The sequence below is a fragment of the Sminthopsis crassicaudata genome, chromosome 1 (assembly GCF_048593235.1).
Source record: "Sminthopsis crassicaudata isolate SCR6 chromosome 1, ASM4859323v1, whole genome shotgun sequence".
NCBI lineage: Eukaryota > Metazoa > Chordata > Mammalia > Dasyuromorphia > Dasyuridae > Sminthopsis > Sminthopsis crassicaudata.
The window spans coordinates 265170979-265192518 of NC_133617.1; the positions used below are offsets into that span (position 1 = coordinate 265170979).

The 21540-nt window shown below is 33.9% G+C and overlaps 1 protein-coding gene across 3 annotated transcripts in view; it reads right to left on the reverse strand.

Moving 5' to 3' along the window:
• Positions 1-21540, reverse strand: part of TOX (thymocyte selection associated high mobility group box) — a 350785-nt gene that overhangs the window by 19217 nt on the left and 310028 nt on the right. For all 3 annotated transcript variants that reach the window (XM_074278738.1, XM_074278739.1, XM_074278740.1), the window contains one exon: positions 8249-8329. In XM_074278738.1, the coding sequence (XP_074134839.1) occupies positions 8249-8329 (81 nt within the window). The remainder of the gene's footprint in view (positions 1-8248; positions 8330-21540) is intronic.

Consider the following 21540-nt stretch of genomic DNA (forward strand, 5'->3'; position numbering starts at 1 on the left):
TTTCTCAAATATACCTTTAGAAAAAACTAATAGTTGATGACCCCCATCTCACCTTACTCATACAATATTTCTGAAGACTATAAGAGTTGATATTAATATAGTTTTTGGTATAGAAGAAGTCCTTAGTGAATTATTTTCATTCATTCATAAAATTAAGTTAATTTATTCTTATTTGAATACTTCTGTGGTAGTTTCAGGTACCATTTCCCCTATTTAGCAAATAGAGGAGTTAGGGGATAAGGTATTAAATATCACCTTAAACTGAACAAACAAAATTGAACCCAAATTTACTCATTTTTCAAATCTTTGGTCAAGTTTTATCAATGATAAAGCAAACTCTTTATTATAAATACTGTAAACACTATAACAGTACCATTATTAATATTATAGATATTATAAACTATTCCCCCTCCCACATTTTTTCTTTTAAAGTTCTTTTGTCCAGAAGTCTAATGCAGCATCTATTTCTGTCACAAATCATGCCAATACTTAAGCAAGCATCACTATAACCCCCAACACTAATAACTTTTCTTTGATCTGTATTCGATCTGTATTCACTAGACAAATATAATTGTCTAGTGAAACTCATTTGAAAATCATCTGAGTGAATTTGACATTGTTATGGGAGGAATTTACTCTTGTGGTTATCTTCTAAGTGTGTGCTACCTCCTACTGCATTATTTTATACAGCTGACATAAATGCTGTATACACACACACACACACACACACACACCTATATATATATATATATATATATATATATATATATATATATATATATATATATATATATATATATATATATATATATATATATATATATATATATATATATATATGTATAAAGGTCTTTCCCAGTAAGCCATAGTGACTTCATTAAAGCACTCAATGATATTTCCAAACTAAGGTCCTTCACACCACATTCCTTTCAATATCCTTTTGAGATGTTAAAAATATGCAGCATTCATTGTTCTGCTCTATGCTCCAGGATTCTCTAGGATTCATTATTAAACAAGTTTTTGGTTACTTCAAATCATCTCAATCCCATTTACTCTTGATAATGAAGACACTGCTATATATGTGGCTGCCTCCATACTATGGCAATGTGTGCTATAAAAGTGAAAGATTGACAAAGCAATTGTTATTTAAAATAGGGAAGTATCAACAGAAGATATAAAACTCACTGGAGGTAACACTATAGGAGTTGCTGAACCAAATCAAATTAATAGACCATCTAATTTGATTCCTTGATTTCAGCACTGACCACTACTAGATGCAATGGGAATTAAAGAAATTTTTATGTACCTACTCTATTGTGCATTGTTACACATGGAGGGGGGGATTGTTCCTGGCCCTTGCAGGTGATTAACTTGCACCCTGAAGCATGAGATTTTATTATCTTTAAATCACTGTCTGGGCTTACAGAGCTGCAAATTTTATGTTAACAGTCATAAAATTATCCAGCCCATTTTAAAATTCAGACACAGTATTTGTCTCAATGACTTTCCATGGCACTGAATTCTGCCACTTTACCTCATGCTGTAAAAAGAAATCATTTCTTTTATTTGTTTTAAATTTATTGCCCTTCAGTTTAATTTTAATGCTGTGTTTCTGTATTATGGGCATGATAAAAAGGCTACTTCATAATTTGATTAGACATTATCCTTCTTTTCCTCCTTTGCACCATGAAAAAGGAAGCTTCTTTATAAGTCAGGATTTTCCACCATCTTGGTGAAGTGGAGGAATGTTAAACATGTGGCCCATAGGTGCTGGAACCAGATTAAAATTTCATTGGAAAGCAACAAAATAAACAGAAAGACAATAAAACAGACAATATTACATTTTAAAATTAAATCTATGTGTGACCACAGGGATCCTTATGTACAGATTAGTAGCCCTATTTCTATTTGAGTTTGATATCATTGGTAAAGTGGAAAAAATACTGGATTTGGGTTCAAACCATACCCCTGTTACTTGCAATCTGTCTCATCTTTGGCAAATCACATTAACTTCAGTTTCCTCAAAGGTCTTTTCTAGCTCAAAATCTATGCTCCTATAATCCCAAGATATAATGAGAAGACAAGTTCTTTAAAGTTAGACTGGGATCTCACAAATGAATGCATACCTCTAGGGATGTTGTCTCTGGCAATGAAATATCTTTAGAGGCCATAAACACATGAGAATGTCAACACTTCTCCAAACTTTTTTTAGAAATCTGCTTTGAAATTGCCTTTCTGGCTATTGGTTGTGCTTTTAAGTATACTGATGATTTTTCATCCTTTGAGGATGTGTTTAATTTTCAGGAACTTTCCAAAACCATGTAGAGCCAAATCAGTTGCTTAGTTAGGTGATTAAATTGGTAAAATTATTTTGGGTCAATAATGCAGTGAGATTAGGAAGTAAGGATACTTGTTTTGTAGTCAAACTTATAGGCTCTCTTGGAGGGCAAATTCAAAAGCAGAGGTAAGTTCCAAATTTGGCATAATGGCAACATCACTGAAATTAGAAGATTTTTCAAATACTGCTTTAAAGTTCATAAAGCATTTTGCCTAAAGCTATCTCCACTGATCTGTATGCCAGTCTTTGAGGTGAATGCTATATTGATCCTACCTACTTATATAAATTATAATATAGATAAACCAATATAACTTTATCCCCATATTATAAATGTATAAACTGAGGCTGAGAGCAATTAAATGCTCTGTCTGACATCATATGGTTGTCTAAGACAGGACTCAAACACAAGTATTCTTGGTATGACACCATATCTATTGTACTACAGCTTTTTAACACACGTATAACCTCCTAAGATAATTTTGGAAGACAACAATGGAGCATACTTATTTTCTTAAAGCACTGGACATCCGATTCCCATCTTAGGTTCTGTGTAATGTTTTCAAAAGATTATGCTTGCTAACATCTGGACTTGTCCCTTCCCACTCCTCAGCCTCTCAATCTATATTCTTTTTCCCTATTACTTCTACAAGTAATACAGAATTTGCAATGATTAAAAAATAATAAAAATGCCAGAAATTTAAGATGTTCTAGCAAGGAAATCCTTCTTTCCCTCAATATGCCTACACATAACAAAATAATTTTCTCATTTTTAGTATCATTTACTATTTCCTATCATTTTTCTATTTCCTATCTCTTCCCCTATAGAATAGTCAATTGCGGGGACAGGCAAAGCCAATTATTAGGAGTCATGGATGATTCGTTGTGTTCAGTATAACTTATTATCTTGACTAGAAAAACAACTCAAAAAACATTTCATGGAATCTTCTCTGTAGAAGAAAAGCAATGTTCATTCATGTGTACTTTGGTTTTGAGTCTTAAATTTCTTATTTAGACCTCAATTTATTTCAGGTCAAAGCAGATCCAAAAGATCACCCACATTAATTGAACAGTATTCCATTTAACAAAATAATCTAACAACTTCAAAGAGGGTGTTATTAATCTTTGGCTTTATTTCAGGAGTTGTTTCCATCTTTCATAAGAATATCAGCACTCTTTAAGACTTTACTGTTCTCTTTATATCAGGTATGAGAGAGTTAGGGCATAAGAAAAGTTATAAGCTTAAGGTGCTGCTTAGGTCCACAATGTCTCTGCTACTGATTGGTAAAAACTGCTCTCATTGAAAGGGATAAGGAAAACAGCCTTAGCCACATTCAGAGACTCAGACTCATATACTGGTCAGGATGTTATGGTATGTGGTTTTGTGACACACAGATTTTGACTGCAATACCTGTTTTGGTGAACCCATTTAATGCTGAGAAAATACCTATCAAAATTCAATCAACTAACTAATTAGCACTTATTAAACATTCCCCATGTAGCAGCATTATTCCAAGTGCTAAAGAATACAAATGATAAAAGCAAAGCAAGCTTTAAACTCAAGGATTTTATGTTGTATAGGGGAGAATGGGGGCAACATATGTATGTGAATACTATGTGTGTAAATATTCATTATATATAGCTATATATGCATAAGCATATATTCATATACATAAAACAAAAACATATACACAGTATTCATAAAGAGATTTTATATGGAAAAGTACTAGAAATATAGAAAGATCAGAAAAAATCTTTTTTAGAAGCTGAAGACTAAACTTTTTGATGGAAAACAAAGAAGGGGAGAGAATATGAAGAATAGGGTGCAACCAATGCAAAAAACAGAGATGAGAAATGGAACACTATAAGAAAAATCAGGAAAGTTTATAGAATATAAGAATAGTATTAATATACCAAGAAGACTGAAAAGTCAAGAAAACACATGGATATGAAGAGCTTAAATGACAAAAGGGAGATTACATTGGAATACATAGGTCATCAGAAGTTGGTTGGGTGGGAATAACATGGTCAGACTTACTTTGGAAAAATCATATGCTACATGAATTGGGACAGGAAAAGATTTGAGAGAGGGACTAATTTGGAGTTTGTACAACTCCAAAAACAAACATTAATAATAACACAGTTACCTAGTTTTTTTAAGATTTACAAAAAATATATATTCTTCACAACAATACAAGCTGCACCAATATTACTTCCATTTCCTGGCTTTGTTTCATGAACCAAATATTTCATTCATAACCCATTTTATTTTCTTAAAGAGAACACTTTAAAATAGTTTTCACATTATATATAAACAAGTTATGCTATAAGTTTTATGTGTATGGAAGCAGCTGGCAGAGAACTGCATAGAACACTGGATTCAGGAAGACTTTAGTTCAAATCTAGCTTCCGTTATTTACTAGCTGTATGACTCTGGGCAAGATTTTTTTTGTTTCAGTTTCCTTAATTGTCAAATGAGAAGAATAACACCCATTACCTTGCAGATTTGTTGTGAGGATCAACTGGCATAGTATCTAAAGTATTTAGCACAATGCCTGAAAATGTAGTAGGTGCTATATAAATATTTCTTTATTTCTCCCCCTTCCTTTTGCTTCATGGAAAAATTTAGAGGGAAATGGAAGCTTTAAAAAATAACAATAAAACGATTATTAGACTGGGAAAAAGTAATGTTACTTCCCCTCGCTGACCTTGTCTATTACAAGAGTTTAGACTAAATGATGCTTAAGGTGTTTTCTATGGCTGAAAGATTGGACTTCCTTGCTTCTTTTAAGTCCCAACTAAAATCCGAACCTTAATACGAAGCTTTCTCTAATTCTTTTCTATTCTAATGGCTTCCCTCTGTTAATTTACTATTTATCCTGTATATAGCTTGCATTGTATATATTTATTTGCATATTGTCTCTCCCATTAGATTATAAGCAATTTGAGAGAAGGAACTATCTTTTGCATCTTTTTGTGTCTCCAGCACATAGCACAGGGATTGGTTACACAGTAGGTGTTTAATATGTGTTTATTGATTGATATGATGATGAGTTGGTAAGTTTTATGAAGTCACCTAAAAGGTTATGCTGCATATCTATCTGTCCATACATAGAATCAGGGTGTTCTTTTCTGTGTGGGTAAAGGGTATTTACCCCTCTCCTTCAATTTGTATACATACAATAAATAGATAACTGTACATAAATAGACATTTAACAGCTCCAGCAAAATTCCTTACTGCCAAAGAGAAGAAAAATGTCAGAGTAAGCTGTAAAAAAATGCTTGGTTTTTTAAATGCAGAAATGGCGATTCCAAGCATTTATACAAATTGCTATGTACTGTTGGTTGCAATTCTGAGATAGAATAATACCTAAAGTTGCAACTATGAGCAAATCTAAGAACACTTGTTTTGAAGGTAAAGGCTTAGTCAGTGTTATGGAGTTCTAGTAATCTGTATAGTATTGCCTATAACACTTTGTCCTGGAATTTTACTTTATATATTGCTCTCTACATATTGGGAGTAGCCAGACTAAAATTCCATTATATCTTTAAAAAGAAACTAAGCTGAAATGAGAAATGCAGCAAATGAATTATTTCATATTTTGTTTAGAGTTACATAACATAATTAGCATAATATCAGTGTCATGGAATCTTTGAAGACTTTTAAGTTTGTGATGATGAAAGCCACAGGATGAATTTTAATTTTTATTAGTGAAAAACCATTAACGTCACATAATTTGTATCTAATTTATATATTATTGAACCTTCATAAGAGAGGGCAAAAATATAAATATAAAAATTGGCTCTGATGAATGAATGAATGAGAAATAAATCATAGGTTGATACAGGAGAAGTTAAGGCTTTTTAGGTAAATTGTTAACATTTCTGGTTTGGAAAACATATTTGGATTTGTCTAGTTCTTATTGTCAGGATACATGGCTGAATCACTTGCACCTTATTGGGGCTTAGTTTCTTTCTCATTTGGAGGATAGCTTACATTTTAATATCTAGATTAAGGAGTTTTTTTCCTTTTCCACTGCCAGGGGTAGAATATGAGATCACCTAGACCAATATGGAATATCTTATATTGTAAAATCTTAGTCCATATATCGTAATAATTTTTTCTTTATGTTTTTAAATCAATAAGTCCTTAGTTCATTTTGTCTTGTTTTGCTTAAAAAAAAAAAAAAAAAAAAAAAAAAAAAAGCAAATATATATCCAGCCACTCATAGACAAGTATTTAAGACTTTAAGAATGGAAAATTAAGTAAATTTTAAAGAAGATTACACATATATCTTTTGTTATATTCAAGTCTGAATTATGATATAACAAATAGCTCCTCTGAGACAAAAGACAGAATATTTGAACCTATCTAAAGAACCAAAATTAAGTTTAGGAAATGTAGGTGCCTTAACTAAACCTCAGTGTTACAGTAAAGGGAGCTATAAAAGTTGTAGAAATGCACTCAACTCGGAGTCACAAGACCTGGATTTAAATTTTGGCTTTGATACAAGCTATATCCACAAAAATATCAAGATTCTGAAAAAACAGTCTCTTATAAGTAAAAGAGAGATAAATACATTTGAATTATGCTGGGAAGGTGTTATGGGGTACAATGTAAAGTATCATTTCAAAGTGACTTGTTATTCTGTAATAATTTCAGGCCACAGAGATAAGATTTGAGAATTTGAGATCACAATAATGGGCTATCAAGGGAAAGGGAAAGGATTTGGGGCTGGAAGTTGCCTTAGCTCCAGGTCATGGAGGTGGTCAGTCAGTCAGAGAGCCAGAGCTCATGTGCAGGCCATGTGACTGCAAAGCCAGCATTCATTTCACCACTCCACTATTGAGCCCTTTGTTTCCTTTAAATCCAAACAGGAAATCCTATCTCTTCCCAGAAACCTTTTCCAAAGTCTCTTAATTCTCCACTAATTACTTCCTGTTTATTCTCCATCTAGCTCACTTTGTGTGACACTGTTTGCATTTTGCCTTCCCATTAGATTGTAAGATCCTTTGAGGGCAAGTCTTTTGCCACTTTCTGTATTCAGCGCTTGGCACAATGCCAGAAATATACTAGGCACTTAATGTTTACTGAAGGATTGAATAATTAACCTAGAACTTCAATTTAAAATATTCTATTTGCTTTGGAAAGTAAGATAAATTTTCTTCTTCTATGGAGGGTCTGTCAAATACTACATAGCTGAGGTAGAGGTGTCAAATTCCAAGGGCCTACAAAACTCCCAAGATTGGAACCAGATTTAAAAGTAATTTTAGGAATGCTTAACAACAAATATGCCAACAAAATGCATCATAGCAAAGATGATAATATTTGTGGATTTCCAAATCAATATGCAGTTCACAATGTTCAGTTTCTATTTGAGTTTTATATCCTTATCCTAAAGCATAGAGAGCTTAAGTCACTTATTCAGGTAACAACTTAAGAGGAGGTGACATCTTAGAACTTGGACCTAGATGGTGATGACTTCAAGTCAAGCTTCCAAACCTAAATTCTGTGTCTATATTTGCAACTTATATGTTGTCAGATTTGCGTTTGTTCATTATTTCTCTGAGCATTCACCAACTGAATTATGGAAGTAATAAGCCTAGGAATGGGTCATAAATCTGAGAAAGTTATCTGATATAAAAAATCAACTAGGGGAACCCCACAAAACTGAAAACTCTCATATAGATAATTCTACTTTAAGATGAAGAGGTCTTTCTACTTTGCTTAGGTTTGTGAAACATGAATATCTATTTCTAGAAAAGTGGGGTGTAGTTCAGGATTTAGTTTTCAGTTGAGGCAAGTGGCTGCAGCAAATACCAAAGGGTCCTTTCATGTTTTTTTAAAATCACTATCAAAGTCTGTATCTAGATGGCCACAATCTGTCACAATATGAGAAAATCATGTGTTACCTTGGATACGAGGCTTGCTCTGTATGCAGCTAACTGCTTCAGGTATTCTTTCTTTGCTGCTTCAGTTTTCTTTTTGTAGACCTAAAAGAATAAGAGAGAGGCCTAAATGAGAGAGTACACCTGCTTTTGTTTTCAGAGCAGCATAATTTATATCAATAATCTTTTTTCATGCTGCCAAAAATATTCCTTTCCCAACATCACTTAGAATCACTTATTTTATTGAAAGATTTTTTTTTTTGAAGATTGTGGCTATGGATTATTACAAGTAAGAGAATAGAGATAATACAATTTCACTTAGATCACACTAAAGGATTTATTTAGGTTAGTATGAGCATTGAGCTAGCTGATTTAGGAAGGATATCACTTATGAACACTGGTGAGAATACATGCATACAACCAAAGTATTTTCCATTTACATAGCAGTGAGTTTATTTGACCAGAACAGTAAAACATAACAGATATGCTTTAACAGTATATAAGAAATGTTAAACAAAAATCTTAATGTCTTCTTCAGGTTCACTAACTTTACTGTTTTCTTTTGTTGGTCTTCTATCCTTTGTCTATAGTTGAGTTCACAGAAGTTCAATTTGAATCTTTTTCTTTTGGATTGATTTTAAAAACATTTTCACAATATCTTTCTTCCCATGACAATCTTAATATAGCCTTATGAAAATTCTGAGTACAGAATAACAATGGAAAAAGATTGTGAGGATTGTATATGGGCCACCTCTCTTCTGGTACTAGAACATATGGATAGTGCAGTGGACAGAGCATTGGGTTTGGAGACAGGAAAACCTGAGTTCAAATTTCAAGTCATAATGTTACTAGTTATGAGACCCTGGCCAAATCATTTAACTACTTTCTACTTCAAGTTTTCTCAACAATAAATTGAGATCATATTATCACCTACTTCCTAGGCTAATTATGGGGGGGGAAAAAGAGATGACATTTGTAAAGGTATTTATCATAGTATTTAGCATGGAGTAGGTATTATATAAATGGTTATTCTCTACTATATTTTCCAAGCAGAAGACTGAGCAGTAAGACCTACTCCACTTTTATTTTATTTTATTTTATATTTTTTAAATTTTTATTTATTTTTTTATTTAGAATTTTTTTCCACAGTATATATGCATGAGCAATTTTTTTTATAATATTATCCCTTGTATTCATTTTTTCCAAATTATACTCCCCTCCTTCCACTCCCTCCCCCCGATGACAGGCAATCCCATACATTTTACATGACTCCACTTTTATTTTAAAAAAATAATCATGGCCTTCAATGAATAAGATTTAGGGCATAAGACAAAGGTCATACTGCTAAGCTGAACAAAGAAAAATCATTTCAGAGTAAAAGAAAATATTGGTGACATGAAAATAAGCAGGCATCTGTTGATTCAGTTCCTACTTTTTCTGCCATTTGCCATTTTGCCAGTACTTAGAACTTCCCAAACTTTCCAAATACTAGCTACTGTATATAAAACAAAACTTTTGGTTTAGCATGACTAAATTTAACTTTTTCATGTACTGAAGTTCACATCAGGGAGCCATGATCTTCCACCTTTTTCTAATATTGAAATTTATGAGTAAAGAAATACTAATTTGGACATGTTACCTTTGGCTTTGGCCAAAACACAAAAACAATCAAAACAAGTAAACACTGAACATAGACCTGCAATACAGAAACCCTATTTCATTATTTTCAAGGCAGACAATTGTTAGTGGAGCCTGACTCCCTGCTGTGAAATTCAATATGTAGGAAATACTATTTATTCCTAGGCACTAGTGGTTTTAATTAAGATGGACTATCCCAAGGAAAACAAATGATCAGCCTTGACAAAGGGAATTAGAAACAGGACCCTAATTAATACATATACTAATTGTTCATTCCTTTCCTAGCCCTGTTCCTCACTTCCTCTGGACTTAAAATCATGTCTCTCCTCCTCAGTCTGGAACATTTGGCCACCAAGAGTGTGCACCTTGGAATAGTCTTCAACAAGGCGCTCCTCCCATCAACTAATAAGCTTCTCCTAAAGCTGTCATTCTGTGAAGGGGCCCAGACTGGACTATCTTTAGTCCCTCCTGACCTCATTTTTTGACATTATCTGGCCCACACAATGATACCAGTCTTCTCTACAGCTCCCCTTTTGTGTGTTGTCTCTCAAGAATAAAAGCTCCTAAAGGGAAGGAACTGGGCTTTGTTTTTGCTTCTGTTTGTACCCTTCAGTGCCCAACTTGAGTTGGGTTAGACACTTATTAAATGCTAAGAAGCACTTAGTTCCTTTCTTCTTCCTTGCTTAAAGAAAGTCTCCAGCACATTAGATAGGCTTCTTGAACTTAGGGAAGGGCATGGGCAAGAGCTACATTTTTTCATTTTTCTAACATGTAAAATGCCAGTTGGCCTGGGTTGGACTCTGTGGTCCCCTCCAGCTTACAAAGTAGGTTGCCACAGTCAAAGACACCAAAGCAGAGGAGACAATACAAAATCTAGCAAACAGCATTCAGGCCAGTCCAGCTAGAATACAGAGAGCATGAAGAGTAGAAATGTGAAATTCAGCCAGAACTATTGGCCGGGCCCAGATTGTGTGGGACTTGAAATGATGTCAAGCTGAATCTTTCTATTATGCTAGAGGTAGCAGAGAACCACACAAAAAAAATTTGAGCAGAGAAATGTAGTGGACTTTAGGAATGCCAATTTGGTAGCCATATGAAGGATAGATTAGAAATAGGAGAGACTAAAAAGGAAGGAGTCCAATTAGGAAATGATGATAATACTCTGGATAAGAAGTGATGAGAACTTATGATGATTAACATAGGGATGGGGAAAAAGGGTTGCATTAATAGAGGTTTTGTAGAGGTAAAAATCAACCAAACTTAGTAACTCATTGTATGGAAAATCTAATAGAGTGAGAGATGAGTCAAGGATGACTTTCAGACCGCAATCCTGAGTTTAGAAAGCTGGTGATGTCTTCACCAAAGATGGAGAAATTTAGAGGAGGAAAGCTAAGAAGAGAAACAAGTTTCCATCTAGAACTATATGTCTAAATTCTTTATTTTTTATAGTCTAGTTGTGTAATCTAATTATTTAGGTCTGAATTAGTATTTATTTTTGAAGATAAATGTCTGCAAACTAAAAAAAAATGAAATATTAGATCAAACACTAACACTGCATGTATTTCATTAACTAGGATGTGCTATTTATACAGTCAATTTAGTTACTCAGCCTTTGAGAAACACGTGGTTTCACAGTTATTTGCCGATTTATTTTTCCTTAGGAGAAACAGATTTCTGTATATAGTTTTTAAAGCCCCTCTTCAAGACATAAATTGTAATGAATGGCCTTAAACTGGCAGGGTTTACATTTATTCTTAATACCACAGAAACCTTCTGAGAGGTTATTTCCCATAAAGATAGAGTTCCTATTTACAGCTTGAAAGCAAATATTTTAGTAAAGACGTTTCTGATAGTAACACATATTTATATAACCTAAGCATTTCTATTTTTTTTTTTATTAACAGGGTACTCAAAGTGACCCTTGTTCAGGTAACTAGGGTCCATTCAGTTTCCAAAGATAGTTCTGTCTATGTCACACTTTTGTCTGTAGTATTCCTCAAAAGGGTTGTTATTAAAGAATCAGATAGCAAGACAATCTTCCCTTTGTATTCAGACTTGCCTGACTATAGTTTGTATGCTCCTTTTTCATTTGTTGTCTACTAAAACAGCCATACCACCATGGAATCCCTTATTTACATTAAATGACAATGTGGATAACAAAGAACATGGTACAATTCCTTTGTTGAACTTCATGCTGCTAAACTGATATGAAAGGGTTAATTTCTTTTGCTAACTGTCCATTAACAGTAATGGAAAGGGTATGATGTGGGGGAGGGCTTTCTCCATCAATTTCATCCTGAATATATGCCTGAGTTTCACTTGGGGATCAATGTTGTTATGAAGCACCTGACTAGCATTCATATTCCCATGTTTTCCACAAATGGCTCCCCATTGGCTATTGATGATTGGCTGTGTGGGATCATTCATATAAGTGCCTAAGTACCACTTTAGAAAGGAGTAAACTCATCACGTCACATTACATGGATTGATGGATCCACTTTCTCTTGTTAGCTGTAAATGTTCAGAGGAAGGATTTAAAGGAATGATTATAAGAGACATATTTCTGTGTCAGTATTCAGGGGGCAATGGGACAGATAAGAATGGAAATCTAATATGGATTCTATACAGTCTGTTAGGATTTTCACAGATTTGAGAACTAGCTAAGGTTTACAATACTGTGAGTGTTTATTTTATATATTAAAACACTTAAATTAATGAAAGCTAACCTGGTTCCAGATGCAGTTTTTGATGAAAATGCCTTAAGGAAGTCTTCAACATGTCACTTGGCCTCTGACTGTTTATATAAAACTGCTTCTGAACCTTTAAAACTCCTATCAAAGCATGGCCAAATTATGATCAGAGACTTAAAGAAGAAAGGTATCTAAGACTGATAATATAATTTAACCCCCTAATGATATTGTTGCTCAGTCTTGTAGGAGACTTCATGACCCCCATTTGGGATCTCCTTGGAAGAAAAAATGGAGTAGTTTGCCATTTCCTTCCAAGGAAGCTGAAACAGATAGACTTCAGTGACTTAGCCAGAGTCTCACAGCTAGTAAGAGTCTGAGAACAGATTCACATTCAGGAAAATGAGTTTTACTGACTTCAAGCCTGACGCTCTGTACACTATGGTTGCTCTCCAAATTCCCCTGAGATTATAGATAAAGAAACTGAGGTTGAGAGCTAAAGTTACTTATTCAAAGTCATACAAGTGATAAGTGGCAGAGCTATGATATGAAGCTCTGACTCCAAATCCTGCATATTTTCCTTAGGATCAGGCTCCCTCAAAAAAATGATCTCTTTCTTCTGAACAAATAATAAAAAAGATTCCTGAATTACTCAAGACATTGCACCAGAGGCCCCTGGGAAGGGTATGGCTCAAGAAGCTCATCTATTGTTAAATGACAAGCTAAAAAGGGTGATGAGGGAATGCACTTAGAAGTGGCCTCTAATTTATGGGAATAACATTCTGTGATGACCACTTTACTTAGCCTTCACATGTGATAAGGATAGGACTGATTTGCAAGTTTGTGATAGAAATGGTTTCTCTGTCCCTCTCAGAGAAAGACAAACAATGAAAAGGAATGTGATTTATACTCTAAATATTAGTGCTTCGTTGAGCTGCAAAATGGCTTCCAAATGGTGCACAGCTGGTTGAAGTAAAGAGAAACAATGGACAGGGGAGGATTAGAATATCATAATACATCATATATACAGTTTACTCCAATTTATCAAAAGACTTTTGAACCTACCCTGTACTAACAGATGATATTGTCTGGTATTGTGAGAAAATTCCCATGTCTTCTCCTAGAAATGAATCTCAAGAGGGAAACTAAGGTGTGTGTGTGTGTGTGTGTAAGCCCAAACTCAGCAAAATGTAATCTTCTGAACCTATGATTCATTTGAAATTATGTTCTTAATATTTAGGTATATTTTAATAGTTCCTAACTAAAATATACCCTTTTTTTGGTTTTGTTTTTTAATTACTGATTGTGATGGAAATGAAAAGGAAAGGAAAAAACCCTCCAACAATCTTATGCTTAGGAAAAATTTTCTTATTGTCTTTTTCACCACTCCACTGAGAAAAACTCATATAGAAAAGGAAACTCTTTAAAATCTCTTCTAATCCTTCCTTCCTTCCTCTCTCTTACTTGGTTCATAATCCATATCCAACTATGTTTTATTTCAAGGAAGATTTTATAACAGAAATGAAAGTAGCATAAAATTCTCTACTTAAATTTGGCTTTTATGAAGTCAAATTAGGATTTTTTGGTTAACTTATAATATACTATCCCCAAAGGTTGTATTTGATAGAAATTTAATTCCTATCATATGTGAAGCATGATAACAATAAGCTTATGGTGAATAATTACTTTAATTTTTGGAAGACTTCAAAAATTGAATTCACAAGGACTTCTTTTAGTAGACTTGAGAGATGAATTGGAGGAGATAAATCATCTATTAATCAATCAAAATTTCTCTCTAACCAACTGTGAGACAGACTGAGTATTAAGTACTGAGGCTACAGAAACAAAAATATAACTGTTCTTGTCCTGAAGGAATTTACATTCTAGTAACCAAGTGTTTGGTACATACTAAAAATAAAAAGTGTTCCAAAAGTCTTTTCAGCTCTCAAACCTAAGAATTAAGCACTTACACTTTTGGGACACCCTGAATTTCTTCTAGGATACAATAATTTTTACTACAAATGTCCAATGAAATAAATATAGTAATGATATTCTTCCATGGGACTTAGATATTTATAAGTCAACTCAAGGTGTAGGACACATACATTTATAGCTTGAAGGTCAGCTCATCTTCTCATATTACATTTGAGGAACCTGAATTTCATCTAATTTAAATGTCTTTCTTAAGACAACTGTTAGTAAGCATCAGAACCAGAATATGAAATAGGACCTGGTGATGAGAAATCCTTCATTCTCTCCATTATGACACAATATCTCCCATTATCATCATTTACCCACAACTGGACTTCTGAAAGTAACTAGTCAAATTTAGTCATGATGCAATTTGATTGGGAGCTATCTAAGAATAATAAAACCCAAGATGTCAAAACCAGTGTTTACAGAATGATTGTAGGTTCTACTATAAAACAGCTGGGGAAGGATGAAGGGAAAAGGAGAAGGTAAGAGACAATTATATAGCATTTACTCTATACCAGGCACTGTTTTATGTACTATGTACTATCTTCATTTGCTTCTCATAACAATCCTGCAAGGCAGGAGCTGTTATTATTCCCATTTTACATCTAAGGAAATGTATAGGTTAGGTGATTTGCCCAGAGTCACACAGCTAGTATGCATTTGAGATCAATTTGAAATGGTCTTCTTTTGACTCCAGGAAGCACCTAGCACTGCACCAAGCTCCTTTGTAATGATACTCTTCTGAGACATGTGGAAAAACTCTCCTGCCTTATCTAGTTGTGAAGGGGACCTTGGCTAGGTGTGACAGAATACAATGTGATGTATTCCCATGAATTATCCTTCTATTCCACTCATCTGACAGTGAGATCTACACAAATAATTTTTAAACAGGCTTATAGATTTAAAAGTACCATTTTAACAGAAATGTTAACAAAGTAATTAGAAGATACTATAGTCTCAATTGACCTTGCATTGACTTGCAAGGATAACAGAGACCTGACATAGAGGACACATTTTGTACTCTTTGTCCTAAATCTCAAATAATATAACATAGTTCATTAGAAAATATTTTTCTCAGGATATAAACACAACAAATGATACCAAGACTGACATCCAGAGAAAATAACGCAGGTAACCAGACTTTCCAAAACTGTATTGCTCTGTTCTATAGAAGTGTCTTTTGGATCTTCTACTTTTCCTCTTTTAAACATAATCATGTTTAGAACTACATCTTAAAGAACTTTGGTCCTCCATGCTTTTAAGTGTTTCCTACCAGCAAACTCTGAGTGAAATAGAAGCTAATGTTTTTTTTGATCTAATGGAAAGAGTTGTTGCCTTTGTAAGTCCAATATTAACTATGTTGTTTCTTCTATAAGGATACTTCTTAGGAAAATTTATATTTTTTCTTTAAAAATTGGTTATTTGATCATTCTTCAATTGATAAATAGTTAAGGGACATTGAATAGGCAGTTTTCAGAAGAAGAAATCAAAGTAATCTATAGTTATATGAAAAAAATGCTCTAAAATCCCAATCAATTATAGAAATGCAAATTAAAACAACTCAAGTAACATTCATATGACAGCAAAAGAAAATAATAAATGTTGGAGGAATGTGAAAAAATTGGAACACTACTGTACTTTTGATGGAGGTGTGAACTGATTGAACCATTTTGGAGAACAATTTGGAATTATGCCCAAAGAGTTATTAAACTGTGCACTCCTGCAATACTACTACTGTTAGGTCTGACTCCCAAAGAGATCAAAGAGAAAAGGAAACATTCCATATATACAAAAATATTTGTAGTGGCAAAAGGATGACCATTAGTTGGGGAATGACTGAACAAGTTGTGATAGAATACTGTTATGTTTATAAGAAGTGATGAGAATGATGATTTCAGAAAAAACCTGGGAAAACTTATGAACTGATGCAGATTAAAGTGAGCAGAGCCAGGAGATAATTATATACAATCATAGCAATATTGTACCATGATCAGGTATGAATGCTTTAGCTATTCTCAGCAATACAATAATATGGAAAATTCTGAAAGACTTATGATAAAAATTACCATCCATTTGCAGAGAAACAACTGATATAATCTGAATGGAGGTTGAAGCATATTTTTTAAACTTTATTTTTCTAGGTTTTTTTTTTAGGTTAAAAGCAACAATCACACAAAGCAGTGGAAATCACAAAGTTCATAAATTAAGGTGAAAGGAATTATCTATTAATTATGATCTTCATCCATCTAACCTAGTGCATTAAAATACTTAATGTCTACTAAAAGTCATGTGTGTATTTTTGTAAGACAGTGTCCCTCTTTGAATTTGACTTTCTCCCTTCAAAACTTTGCTCATTTGATTCCTTATACATGGAAAACTCTCTTTCCTTTTTTTCTATCTCCTGCCCATTAATATCTACTTCTCCCTTTAAGGCTAAATTCACATGGCTACTGCCTCCAGTGAAACTTCTCTGTTCTCCATGGCTGGACACCTATTATGTACTTATATTTTAATTTTTATTATATTTAGCTGAGCAATCACTCCTGCTCAATTATAAACTCCTATCTTATTTATTAATTCTATTCTCTCAATGCTTGGCCTAATGCGCTGCACAGAGTAGATATAATTATTGAAAGTGGGATGGATGAATTAAAAATACCTCAAGAAAAATCAAGTGTGTGCCTTTAAAACTATGTTAAGTCTAGATCTATTCTTGCAATTAAAACCAAGCTGGATATTTTAAAAAGAAGATCACTTTAGAGTCAATGTATTATTAGCAATACTATGATTCCACATATATCAATTGCAGTATACTCCATGAAAATTCCTATTTCCAAGTTTGATAAAGTGCAGCAGTTATCCAATATAAGTGTCTGATTTCTCACTTTGAGCACACTTAGCGGGAGGTCCACTCCTTTCTGCCATCCTGCAGAGCTGCAGAAGATTCCTGCTGGTTCATCTAGCACCGCAAATAGTCTTCTCAGGTAAGAGGCCTATTAGACCCTCTTGGTTATCAATTAGTCATTAGAAGCAACAAGTATTTATTGACAGTTTGGTGACTGCACTTAAATCCACAGCAGTATCTTTAAGTGGAAATACACTGTCTTTGCTAACTTTAAAAATATTCTCATTTATCTCTTCTTAGTTAGGTGTTTTAGCTAAATACCTCAAATAATGACATCACTTGTGTGGCTGATTAGACATTTAAACCCCATGGAGTCAATGAAAGTGCCCAGGAAATTAAGAATCAACCATGTGCTACCTTTTAATATGGGCAGCTAGGTGGTGCAGTGGATAGAGCACTGGGCCTGAAAGTTAGGAAGATTCATCTTTATGACTTCGAATTCAGCTTCAACAACTTACTGTGTGACCCTAGGTAAGTCACTTAACTCTGTTTGCTTCAGGCTCCTCATCTGTAAAATGATTTGGAGAAGGAAATGATAAACCACACCAGTATGTATTTTTTCCCAAGAAAATCCCAAATGGAGTCACAAAGAGTTGGAGCATGACTGAACACAAACTTTTAATGTGTGATTTTAAAAGAAGTTCTTTAAATAATTCAAATGTGAAATCCAAATTTCTCATCCCATTAGAACCATCTGCATTCTGGCCTCACCTTGGCTATTCAGTCATATATTCCAACTAAAACTCTTTACTTCAGTCAAGTTAATTAACTTCTTCATTGTTAAATGAATAGCCTCACTTTGATGCATTTGCAAAGGTTGACATATATTTTCTGTTTGCCCAACCTTCTAATCTCAGACTAGGAGCTTAGCCTATTTCACCAAGTCTTTCTGATCTCCTCAACCTTCACAGATTTTTTTTTCCCTATTCTGATTTTCTAAAGAATTTTTGGGGTGGTGGTGAAGAGAGCTAAGGTTGTAAAAGAGAAAGAAATATATTCAACTGCACATGGACAATGGGAAAATTATGATTATAGACAAGGTATTTTTTTTAAAGTTGTCATTTTCTTTTCCTTCTATAGAAACACATTCTAAATTCAAATGGCAATGAATGAATAGGAACATTAGATGTACAAATATTCACCTTATATACATTAATTATATCATATGCATAAAGTGAAATCAACTTGAATTTGTCATTTCTTTAGAAGAACTGCTATTAATTATAATGTAGGAATTGTGTGCAAAGCATGCAGCTGTTATCATGGTGAATCTATTTGGCATACAACTACTCATGTGTATATATAGAATACCTGAAACATGGAAATGAAATATGTATGACATTTTAATATAACACTATGTTTGCTCAATTAAAATTATTTCCAAATTTTATTATTATCAGTTTTAGAATGGCACAAAGTGTATTTATTCGGTATTGTCCTACATTGATATTACTTCATTATAGTAACAGTAGCTATATAAACTCATTCAAAAGAGTCTATAATCACTGGTATTGGTCTTTCTCCTGACTGATGTTGTTCACTCCCCTTTCAACTTGAACAATTGAGGATTTACAGTGATTGAAAAATTAGTTACCAACATTTTAGTGATGAGTCTCTTTGCACTTAGCTGGACTAATGACCAATGATAAGTTAAGGTCTATTGCAAGGACCACAAGTGGAATTCTTCCACTTAAAAATAGCAAGTAAAGTTAAACTTTTTCCCTTTTGAATTTTTATCCTTACACCTAGCAGTGTCTTGTACAACATTGGTATTTAATAAATGTTTATTGAATTGGATTGGTAGGACTGACAAAAGACTGTACCCAAGTGAACTTGCTAACAAGAGATCCATATCTGCCTTGGAATCACAATGAGATTTCAGAGGGGGCCTTGACTGGAGAATACTCAGTCATTTCCAGGGGAAGTTTTTTTGGGGGAAAGATTAGAGGTTTTCTTACTTAAACAAGGGAATTTTAATGGCAATACCAAAAGAAGTCCACATGTGAATTCTAGAATATAATAGGCCTTTAGGTAATGTAAGTACTGGTGACATAAAATCCAAGTTCCATGAGATGATAAGGGATAAATGGCATCATTTATCTGGTGGGTGTTTGAGCACCAATGAGGAGTAAATGATTTGATTTTGTGGGCTCAGAGGATTTGTCAGCTGCCTCATAAGTATAATTCTGGCTCTTCATATCCCTGCTGCTTCTAATTTAGCAGGACAGGCTCATAATTGAAGCAAATTAACTATTTACACTTGCCACTTCTACCAGGGGAAGAGGACACATCAGCAGGAAAGAATGAGTGGGAAATTAAATTCTTCCCACTTGTGTCAGATCTGCCCTTATATAAACACATTAACAGTAATTTCATGAGGCGTCAAACATAGGAATAAATACTGCGGGATAAAATAATGAGGTGTTGTTAGTGAGCTGAACCTCTATGGCTAATATTGCTGGATATGAATTATGCAGTCTGAAAGAAGGCATATGTTACAATATTCAAATACTTGCTTTGCAAGTGCTTGCTGATCATTAAATTCTGGAGCCTGAGGTAAATTTATCTTTCTTTTCAACCACAAGGTCTAGCATTTAAGAAAATATCTTCTGTCTGTCTGTCTGTCTGTCTCCCCCCTTCCACAAATACACACAGGTTGTTGTCCCTTCTGAATATACCAAACTCTGAATAGGCATTCCATTCCATTTTTAGAATAACAGCATGTTTATTTAGCTCTTTGGCTGAAGCTTTAAAGCCATTTAACGTAATGTAAACAAGAACATTTTGTTTGTAATTTGCTAAATGTATTACAGCCTTACTGTGTCTCCAATTAGGAACTTAAGGTTCATTTAGTACATTTACATCTGGTTCTGATTTAAAGTGACTTTCCTTTTCCATTTAAGAGCTACTTTGACTTGGCTGAAAATGACCTGTGCGCCCTTTATAGCTATTTGGACCACTCCTGCCCGCTTTAAAGCCAAAGAGACTCTTATTTAATAGGCTTAGTTTGAGCTTCACAGTAGCCAGTGCACATGGGATCTATATTGAGATGAGCAGTAGAAAAGAATTTAGGAATACTTAGATAGACAGAAGATTTAACTGGAACCTCATTTAAAAAAAGGATGCTGAGGATTGCCGGAAATCCAATGAGACTAATACAAAAGATGGGACACAGTTAAGTTTCTATTTTTCCCTCCATACTTTTTTTCTAGTCAGTGAAAAATAAGTAGCAAAGAACAACATCACACTGATAACTTGTTTTATTTTAGTTTCCCCATCTGGTGCCTTCTTTAAAAAAAAAAAAAAAGACAATATACTAGCTTACTGAAATGAGCTCTATCTATTGTCATACAATTCATTAGCATTTAAAACTTCAGTTGGAATCCCCAATACAATTCTGTTCCCACTCCAGTCAGCACCATTTTCTAAAGTATTAAAATGAAGATATTTCTGATAGGTACATTTTTTCCCCAAATAGCTTAGGGAAGAATTGTGTATGTGCAGGTATGCATTATGTACATGTGTAGTTTTTATGCTGTTCAGAAAATTCGATTTCTTCTTTTTGTTTTTCTTTGAATTCCTTCTTCATGCAAAACTTCACAGTGGCCCAAGTCCATTTCTCTCTCCTTTCCCCCCCCCCCCTCTCTCTCTCTCTCTCTCATTCCTTCACTCATCACAGATCCTTGAAATTAAAGACCTGTCATTCTCCACAGCTTCTTCTCTCCCATACTCCCCAATGAGGGAACATGTGACATAAACACATGGCAACTCTGTTAGTCATGCTCTCATGTGCAGTCAAGAAAACATTCAATTGTAATCTCCCTAATAGCTACTTTTTCTTAAATATTGTAATTTTCTAAGCCTCCAATAAGTCATCAATAATTTTGTCCATTTTTCTCAGTTTGTGTTTACATTTGAAGCTGTTGGTAATTGTCGGCTATTAGGACAACAGGAGTTACACACAATTGTGGGCCATGGAATACTACCCTCCCATTTGAACCAGCTGCCTGCACGATGCCAATTGCATCATGTGGCTTTGTTTTCTAACATGCATATTTGTCCTAAATTTTGGAGCTTAACAGCCTGACTCTAATCTGCTCCAGCAACAT